The 10,289-nt window shown below is 42.6% G+C and overlaps 1 protein-coding gene across 6 annotated transcripts; it reads left to right on the forward strand.

Annotated features, from left to right (window-relative positions):
• Window positions 1-2,383: 2,383 nt before the first annotated feature.
• Window positions 2,384-9,929, forward strand: LOC102010040 (chromosome unknown open reading frame, human C1orf110). Of its 6 annotated transcripts, none has more exons than XM_005398264.1 (4): window positions 2,384-2,475; window positions 4,775-5,016; window positions 8,762-8,882; window positions 9,166-9,929. In XM_005398264.1, exons 2-4 carry the CDS (start codon window positions 4,830-4,832, stop codon window positions 9,767-9,769), a joined length of 912 nt encoding a protein of 303 aa, XP_005398321.1. In that variant the 5' UTR covers window positions 2,384-2,475; window positions 4,775-4,829; the 3' UTR covers window positions 9,770-9,929. The 6 variants fall into 6 exon arrangements, with proteins under 6 accessions (XP_005398321.1, XP_005398323.1, XP_005398319.1 ...); XM_005398266.1 differs by having other exon boundaries at window positions 4,822-5,016; XM_005398262.2 differs by lacking the exon at window positions 2,384-2,475 and adding an exon at window positions 3,086-3,519.
• Window positions 9,930-10,289: the final 360 nt, after the last annotated feature.

A 10,289-nucleotide genomic window follows, 5' to 3' on the forward strand; every position in this document is an offset into this window, starting at 1 on the left:
TTTTTTTGGTTTTTCTCCGGTACCGGGAACCGAACTCACGACCTTGCACTTGCCAGGCAGGCGCTTTGCCGCTGAGCTAAATCCCCAGCCCCGATGGAAAATTTCTTCAAAATACCTTTCTTTCTGAAAACATTTCTGTTGGGTACAGATTTGTAGGTGCTGTTTGTTTTCTTTCAGAACTTTAAAAATTTTGCTGCAAGGGCTGGCTTGTGTTATTTTAGGTATGTATTCTTTTGTATATAATGTCTTTTTGTTCCACAAATTTTATATGTTTTTATTTTAAGGAGAATAAAAAGACAAAACAATACAAAACAATGAAAAGATACAGGATTTCAAAGCAAAATGATAGGAATTAACAATGGTTGTTATATTACATATTGTTATCTTCAGTGAAGTTGACCAGATTACCAGATGTAAAGATGCAAGATTGATCAAACAATTAAAGAGAATAAAAAGTAATAAAAAATATTAAAAATGATACAGAGCTTCACTAAGCAAGGTGGTTGGAAATCAATAATAGTTATTATATTGCACGTTGTTGTCTTCAGTGCACAATGGTTGTTCAGATTACTACATACAAGCATGTAAAATTGGTCAAGAAGAAAAAAGAAAAAAATAAAATTTAAGCATTAACTGTTCCTTTCATTAAACCAATGGACATCAGGAGTATCATTATCCCAGTCATCATTGTGTAAAGAATAAATAAAACCCAAAAGTTAGAATAGATATTGTGAAAGGGAAAGAAATTGCTTAAAGGGAAGGAACAACTGGGATGAGGGAAAGGAGAAAAGAAGGAAAGTAGGGAAAATACATATATTTTTTTAAGATTTTCTCTTCTTTATTTTTTAAGCAATTTGCTTGGAGTTTCATTCATGATTCTTTGGCTTGGGGTTCACTGAGCTTCTTGGATCTGGCCTTCTGCCCAGATAATCCCAGCTACCCTCATCTTCCAGCACTTCCAGCTTTACCCCTTGATCACAGGAAGCCACTGCCTAACCAACCCCTTTTGTGTGTGTTCCAGAAATTCTTTCTTGGCAATAAGCAGTGGCAATAATTCAAATCTCCTGTTTTGTCCCCACTCTCTCAGGGATCCCCACCCTAACTGTCTGATGTCTGACTTTAATAAAAATTATTTCATATATTTTGTCTGCTTTTTAAGTTGTTTTATTCAGAATAGGAAAGCTACTCCCTGTTCCTCCACGTTTGCGGGAAATGAAGAACTTCTAGTGGATATCCACTAAGCATGAAGCATAGTACAGTCATTTTTGTGATTCAGTTTCATCAGAGTCCTATAATGAAGGTATCATTAACCTCTTCACATATGAGAAATCCAGTGCGTAAGACAGGATGAGTGACTCAATCATACATTCCAGATGAGTTTAACTACAAGAAGATGCTGCCTGCAGGTAAAACAAAAAATTACGGAAAAGTGTAGGGATGTACATAGGTCAAGCTCATGTGTAAAACTCATTTTTATCATAATCACTTTACTGAACAATGTAAATGCCTTCTTTGCCTACTGGTGGTAGCTGGAGCATAATTTGAAAATGTGAGTTTTACGTTTCCAATAACTATCTTTGTGGATTATTTTCTTTCTTGTCCACTGGTGAAATCTTGGACAGAATCTACACTTCTGGCCATTTTGTTTATAAAAAAATATTCTATTCCAGTTTAAAGTTCCTCCCTGGACTCCAGGGCCTTGGAGAAGGGGAAGAAAGGTGAACTGTTCAATTATCTTCTTTCACCCCTGGAGTAAGGAGATGGGGTATGATCTTTTTGTAGATGTCCTCTCTCTAGTCTTTTTAATATGAAACTCTCTGAGGCTGTGGGCCAGAAATGGCAGAAATCTAAATAGAAGAAACGGAGTTCTTCCTATATTACTGTTTCATTTTTGTGCCAAGGTATTGCTGGCATTTCCTCATATATTTCTGTCTTATGAGGATCTGACTTCCTCTCCTATTAATGCTTGAAGAAGTTCACCTTCACCTAAATACCCAGTATTTCTACCTTCCTTGGGGCCTGCCTGTGTTCCATTTTTTGAGGGAAGCATCCCTCCCAAGAAAAGGACTGTTATGGTTATGCCACTCTTTCTGCTCCCTCATATAATCCCCATACTCCTTCACAGGGGGCCAGGTTCCCTACAGCACCCTCAAAGGACTACCATGACCAGCAGGGTAGGTCTGGTCACCATTTTCCCACATACTACCCCAACCATCCTTCTTGCCCTTCAGCCATAAGTCATTTCTGCAAGCCTCTCCCCTCTGATTCTCTCTCAAGATGACACACAGGAGACAAGCTCCTCTATGACCCTGACTGTCATCAGCTCTGATGGCAACAAAGGGATGAAGTGGGGGCTGTTCTGTTGCAGTTTGTGAAGCCCGCAGGTGGGGAGGAGGTACCGGTCTCCCCCCGTGTGGCACCCATCCTCTGCAAAGATTTCCTTGGAACCCAACCTCATTCATTTAAATTCTGAAGGTGAGAGAACTGGCTCATGGGAAAGGACTGGAAAGGAATTACTTCCCACTGAGAGAATAATGACTCCTCCTCTCCTTCTCTTTCTCTCTCTCCCCCCAGTAATCTCCTTATAATAGCTTATTTACTGGGTGATGATTGTGGGTAAAAGGGCCTGTTTAGCTGCCTCTCAATAAGCTCTAGGGGGATTATCAGGCCCCAGTGTTAGCAGCTGTCTTTAGACCGTGGCATATTATTGCATGTTATTCTTATATGAAGCCCCAGAGCACCAGTAAAAGTCCCACCCACTATTGCGTGATATAACCAAGGGTCCAACTCGGCCTCCCACTGCAGCAATCTAAATACAAATCCAAAAGCTGATAAAAATTTCACTTTGCCTAAAGCTATTTTTGCCACTTTGACAATCTGAGTAAGCTCTGAAGTGCACTAAACAGGGACAGCAGCCTGGGAACAGTCAGTGTGGTGTGCAAAAACGCAGAGTAAACACATTCAGTACTCTCTTGGGCAAAATCCATGATCATGACAGAAAGAATAAGGTGCTTTCTTTTGGGAACAGAGGTGGTTTCCCAGAAACAGGAATGAGAGTGAGGGGAGGGAAGCCAGGCAAAAGAGGAGGGAGAGGTAGACCCAGGAGAGGGAGAGGGACAGACTGTGAATACAGCCAAGGCACTCCTTGCTTTCATTCTTGGCTCCCATGGACACGGCCCAGAAGAAGCAATGTGGGCCCTTCTAGGAGAGGGCTCAGCCCAGGCAGGCTCCTGTACCTCACAGTGATTTAGAACTCTCAATCTCCTCCAAGAACTGGTGCCCGTGGCCCACGGAGCGAGTGTTCCTGACCAGGGAGGTGGGCAGGGAAAAAGGGAGCCTGCAAGTACAGTCAATCAGCATTCTGCCCTGCAGCCCTCCCCAAAGTCCCCTCCCCTCCTCCACCCCACACTAGGCTCATAAGTTTACTGAACAGAAAAACAAGCTCATTAATCCAGACTCAGCCTAACATCACAAAAGGAACTAGCAACATTTCGAATGGTGAGAATCCTGAATGTGTAGGTAAGTGCTATTCACTTTGATCTGCAGTAAAAGTTTAGACAGATTAGACTCAAAATCAAGCTGCCTGGATATAATTTCTTTCTTTTGTCCTGATTTTATCCTCTCTGAAAGGCTAATATTTTTCCTGTATTATCAACACAAAAGCTTTATTGGTACAATCTGTTTAGATCTTGTGCACACAATTCTTGTGCCCTTAACTCTGAGATAAGTACTGAAGGACTCAGAGGAGAGGAAAGATGTGGTCCTGCATCCTGGAGCCAGAGTTGGACGGACACAGGTATTTAGCTTTGGACATCTAGGTATGTGATGTGGGCTCAGCATCTAATATCTGGTTATCTGAGTAACCACTTTGAAGATAATAATCTGTAATACAAGAATCATTGTTAATTTCCTATCACCTTGCTTTGAAATTCTGTATTGTTTTTATGTTTTGTTTATGTCTTTATTTTTGTTATTTTGTTTTGTCCTTTTCTCTTAAAATAAAAATAAATAAATAAAATAAAATAAAATCTAAAATGGGTGAAGGCAGAGGAGGAGCTTGTTCCCAGACTGAACTCCCCGTGCCATCCGGACAGCTCACTTTGGGTGCCATTTTATTTTTAATCAGTAGACTCCACTCTTTGAGATATCAGTGGTTCAGATTTGGTTTGAATGCTCAGACTCGAGACTGGCATAGCTGAAAGCTCCCTGATAGGGAGAACTGTGTCTCATTGGCCAGGCACTGGCACAAAGCAGGATACAGGCTGAGTGAGCACGAGCATATATAACTGAATCAACTGAGGGGTCCCAGAATGTTGGAGCCCTAACTCCGCAAGCTGGGTGAATATCTGTCTCCCTCCAACTCTGGCTCCAGGATGCGCGGCCACATCTTTCCCCTCCAGGCCGCTGAGCAGGCCCGTTGGGAACCTTTAAGGAATAATGAAGGGACTTCCTTTAGCAGGTAAATAATGTCTTATATATAAATATATACAGTGCTCCCCCAAGAGTTGTTCAAATGCTTTTCAGTGGATCTGATTCGGGAGTGTGTAGGGAGCCTGTTGTCAATCACTGTCCCACTAGTAAGGAGGCTGAGGCACAGAGAAATGACTTTACCTCCATCTTTCTGTGTCACCCTGGAAACTCTTTTTACTGCAGAGCACATTTCCCAACAGTGTGATTCATCTGTTGGTCAGCTGTGGTTGCAGAAATATAGAAGTGCCAAACATTTATCTCAGACCCAGTGCTAGGTATCAGCATCTCAACCTTGCTTTATCAGGATCACTGTGTTGTCTGGGAGCATCTAGTTTCATTGTCTCTCAATAGTGAAGAGGATGCAGATGAACATGGCCAGGGGATCCCTACACAAGCACTTCGACTTTGAGAGGAAGCATGCCAGGCAGGCTGCGGTCAGACTGGGCCATACACTGCAGGAACTAGAGGAAATCTGCCTCTACCACGTGAAGCTGCTGAGCAGAGAGCAGAGACAGCTCCAGAAAGACCTGCAGAGGCTGCAGCAAGGTGAGCTTTCAGCGCTGGGGACCCATGCTCCAGAGGCAAAGTGGGGCAGCCAGAAACAAGAACGTCCAGGCTCCATGTAGCTGTTAGTCCTCATCTGTCCCTCAATCCCACAGCTCCCTGGAGCAGTCCTCTCACAAGCCTTGAGCTAATTCTTCTCAGGCTTCCAATCGCTCTGCTCTTTCAAATTCAGCCTCTTGCTTAATTCCTTGGTTTTTCATTTTCTTATCTTATTGCTAACTCTGCTCTATTTTTACTATTTCTGAGCTGATTTGGTTTCATCCTTTGTTTATGTCTTTTCCTTTTCAGACTTAACACTACTTATTGAGCAGTTACTGAGGCCCAAGTCACTATTCTAACCTACTTTATAAAATTTAATAAGAAAAAAATCTCTAGGATTAAAACTTCAGTTTCCTCAATGTGAAATAAAAGTGATATTCCTTACCCTGTGAGATTATATAAAGATCCAGTTAGCTTTCAGAGCAGCACCTAAACACAAACTCAATGCTGGAGAAGTGTTTACTCTTGCCAAACAATATCAGTGTTACAGAATCAATACTCTCCTCCTGTTTTGTTGAAAATTGTCCCAGTGGTACAGTTTGTATGAACTAGCTCACCTTTGCATAATCATTAAAATAATTGGACTTCAATGTTGCTTCAAAATTCTGCACAGAACAACTCAGCTCTCAAGACTTCGCCTCTTCATAAGCAGGTGCCAGGACACAGGATTGGAGGAAATGATGTAACATGACTGAATGTAAAATCTTCCAGATCTACAGTTTAGCATACAAACACAAAAGCCAAGAGTAACGCCTGAATATCTGGCCTGGGAATTATTTCTAACCTCCAGTTATTTCTAATTATATAGGATTATTTCTAGCCTCCTTGGCCTTGAAAGATGACTCTGACCAAGTACCAGAGCCCCTCTCCTTTTAATTTCCCTGTCTGCAACAAATGTTAAATCAACCTAGAATGAGAGATACACACTGGAAGAGATTTTAGAAAGCATTTTGTTGTTTCTCACTTTTGTTCTCAAAAAAAGACACTGAAGACCAGATGCTCCTCTCAGGAAGGTGTACAAAAAGCCAGCCCTTAGGTAGGTGGCCGTCCTGGTTGATAGAGCGTTTGGTTCTTCACAGGTATATTGAAAAGGTCTGGACCAGGAAGTAGAAAACTTCAGTTCAAGGGTCTTTGTCTCTGTGTTCTATAGCCTTCTGAAGTCTTAGACTTCTTGACAGTAAAATTTGGGGACAGGAAAAGTAAATAAATAAAATGTATCATCTCAATATTTATTAGGCATCATGTTCACCAATATTTTTCCATGATTCATTAAACAAAAGTATTGAGATTCAGTAGTATATAAATTAGCGGGTTGTTTAAGATGTATGTTGCCAGTTCTCATCTGTGAGGTTTGGATCAATAGGTCAGAGAGTAGGCTCGCATATTCATGTTTTTCATTGGTGCTAAGGCAGGGACTCATTCTGGACCAGGTGTATTGCACCAGGCCTTACACAGCACTGTTACAGCTACTCAGGGGCTAGAGTAGAAACACACACAAAAAAAGTTCTCTTCCCTCAGTGTGCTTCCATTTAAATTGGAGGGTAGTTCTGCTTACAAAAATTATCACCAAACATGCTAATTGCGCCAGGTACAGTGGTGTACACCTGTAATTCCAGCACTCTGATAAGCTTGAGGCATTGCAAGTTTGAGTCCCACTTGGGCAATTTAGTGAGGCCCTGTCTCAAAATTCAAATAATAACAACAATAACAATAATAACAATGAAATTACACAGAACTAAGGATTTAGCTCAAAGTGAAGATGCTGGCTTCAATACCAAGTACATAAAGAAGAGGAAGGAGGAAAGGGGGAAAGGGAAAGAGAGGAGGAGGAGAGAGGGGAAGAAGAGGAAGCAGGGAGGTGGCAAATTGCTAAATTAGAGTTATTTACAAAGTAGTGCAGGAACAGTGGAAGTTTAGTAAAATCTCCCAGGAAGGCGGCATAAGAGCAGAGTGGAGGAGGAGGAGAATGTGGGTGAGCGGGGACTTACTAGAAGACCTGTGGAATGAGGCCACCCCTAGAGGAAAGGAAGAGTTTGTGCAAAGGCACATAATTGAGCACAGCTTGCCGAAAATACGGTAGCTCACACTGTATGAGAAATACATGGGGCGGGAGCAGCCACATATGCTGTTTTCCTAAGAAAAATGGGGCAAGCGTATCTCCAATGTGAAGAGCTTCACAGGTCTTACAAAACAGTTTAAATTTCACCATGCAGGGTTTAAAAATAGGGAAATTACATGTTCGAACATCAGAGAAATCAATCTGGCCACAGAGTTTAAGGTTAAATAAAGTTTAGTAGGTACAGTCAGAGCAGAAGACCTGATGGACTTCCAAAGCGCAGCCATGATCCAAAGGCCTAAACTGTGACATTGGTCAGGGGAGGAAAAGGAGGAGGCCAGCATCTCAACGTCTGTAGAAAACGGAGTTGTCAGAGCTTTGTGACCACGTGTATGTCCAAAGTTAATGTAGCGTATTGCCTGATGCAAAGCAGGCACTCAAATGTACCAGTTAAGTTGCATGAGGAGGTGGATATAGGTGCCACATCTTGACAGAGCGCAGTGTAAGATGTGGTCATTTCTAATCCTCTTGGCACTGAAGGTCTAAGCTCCGGTAAAGCAAATAGCTAGCTAATAGTAGTTCAAAATCCCTTAGTTTATAAGAAAATTCTTATGTGGAGAAAGCTTCCACGTAACCCTAAGGAGACAAAAAGAAAGAGGGGCCCATAGAGGTCTATTTTTTTTGGTCCTCTTTCACAAAGAAATGATGAACTGATGGAGTGTTGGGAGTTTACTGTGAATTCCAGCCCATAATGACAGTGTAGCTTTAAGAACCTCACTCCCACTAGAGCAAACTAATGCAAGGTTTTCAACCTCGAATGACCAACTCATGACTTGAGAATTAATTGGGTCCTCTATAGCCATGACTACGAGATGCTGAAATATCAACTTAACGAGTGGAAAGCCCACTTCACCCGGGCTGGCAGTTGGTGCGGGTGGATAGGAGGTCACATTCTTCAGCGAGTGAGACAAAGCAGTCACGCCCCAGGGATTTGGGTTTTGAAATCACTGCGCTGCCAAGTAAAACATTCAAACAAAACCTTCCTGGGCTGAGGCAGTTTAGACCTTTGATCTGGATATTTCTAAATCCTCTTTAACATGCCCCAGGTAAACATCGAGACATGTATGAAAATTTTGTTTTCATCTATTGTGCCGAAGCAGCCTGCTGTGTGTTGGGAACCAAGGGTCTTTCTCCACTGATTCTGGAAGCCCAGTTTCCAACGTGGTTTCTCTTCTCTAACTGTATTTACTTTCAATGGCACCATAACGAAGTACGACAAGCTGAGTGTCTTAAAACTTAGTACCTCCTTGTCTCGCAGGGCTGGAGTCTGGAAATCCAAAGTCAGTGGATTCCTTTGTGGCCTTTCCCCTGCTGTGTGGATGGCATCTCTTCCCCATGTCCCTTTGCATGGTGCTCTGTGTGTGTCTGTTCAAATCAAATCACTTTTGTGGTGTGGATACCGCCCACACTGGAGTAGAACCCACCCCAATCACCTCTATTTTAACTGTGTCATCTCTTTGAAGAGCCTGCTTCCAAACAAGGTTATAAGCTGAGGTCGTGGGGTGAGGGGTTAACTTATCAATTTTGGAGATCACACAATTCACTCGTAACTCCTTACTAATTAACTCAAAGCAGATATCATCAAGAGAAGGTTCCCCTCTTACTTGGAGAATGAAACTCAGAACAAACCGGATGCTTTCAGCTTCTCACCACAAGCCAGACAGAAGCACAGAGTCCCAGAATCTAACATGAGGTAAGAAAATGCTTGCTAAACCCATGGGTATGACCTAAAAAGCCCTCTTCCCAACCGATCTCTGTAAAATATTCTTCTCTCACTGAGAAAGTGCTGTCTCCCCCTTCTGAAACACAGCAAGTTTCCCTGCTGTTTCTAGATTCTTCATCCTGTTCTCGTTTCCTCTGTCACCTCAGCTGACACCACAGTGGAGGGGACCCTGCTATAATAACCTAAAAGGTCTCACTGGGAGATTTTCATCAGTCTTCAGAGATCTTTCTTCTTTTTCAACTCTTTTTCCCAGAGCACTGGCAACCAGTACAACTCAAGAAAGATATAAAACCAAGTCCCTGATGCCTCCTGTGCATTGCACTGGCCTCAAAGACCCAAAGAAGAGGGAAGAATACCTGCGATCTCAAAGCTACAGGACTTACTGCTTCAGGGGGAAAAAAGTACAGACTCAAGAAAAAGATTCTGTAAAAACCCCTAAGGGCATACACCCCAACAATGGCACCTCTGCCCTGCATCAAGACCAAGAAGTTTCCACCAGCAGCATAGAACCGGGCCCTGGCTCCAGTCCACCCAGGGAGAGTGGAATGGTTCCTGAAGGTGCAGCTAGATCCAAAGATCCCAACCTAAAGCCAGATGGGAATGCTGGGAAGCAACTTCTCCCAAATCCCATGGAACGGGCCATGAGCTTCCAGGGCGAGTCCACAAAGTCCACCTTCTTAGAGTTGTTTGGCAAGGCCAAAAATGCTCACTACCTCCGGCACAGGGTTCCCCCTGAGTCTGAGAGGTTGCTGAGCATCGGGGAAATATTCGGACATGCAGAATCCTCACTGTCTGGGGCACAAAAGGATTGCAAAACCAGGGTACCGCCTAAGTTGTTCTGTAGCAGTTTAATATAGACTGATGATAACATACCTCATAATTGCTAAGGAAATGCATTAAAAACTGATCCTTTCTAGTTCCATTTTAACCTGTTGGTACCAAATCTTTGGATCTTAATAAAAGTGTAGTAATCAATACATAGATAATAAACAGAAATACAAATGTATAACTTCTTAATCCATGCTGCCTCTCTCTCTCTCTCAGTGTAAGTAAATGAAAAATGAAGGGAGGGGACGGGGAGCTAGCTCAGCAGCACAGCACCTGCCTGGCCAGCGCAAGGTCCTGAGTTCAATTCCCAGTACCAAAAGAAATGGAGGGACAAATCTTCCGAAAATGTTTTAAATGATGAACTTGCGTTTTTAACATTATCAAAAATAGGCATATACATCAACGACTGGACTTTTCCCTGAAGGAAAATATGAAGAGTCCTGCTCTCATTGCATCCTACCTCGATGCTTATGGTGCCACCTGTTGGTAAAATGACACAGCTCACGTCTTTTTTTATTTCATATATGGTAGGGGTAAGCATAGGAAGTC

This window comes from Chinchilla lanigera, unplaced genomic scaffold (genome assembly GCF_000276665.1).
Source record: "Chinchilla lanigera isolate Chin_1 unplaced genomic scaffold, ChiLan1.0 scaffold00061, whole genome shotgun sequence".
Lineage (NCBI taxonomy): Eukaryota > Metazoa > Chordata > Mammalia > Rodentia > Chinchillidae > Chinchilla > Chinchilla lanigera.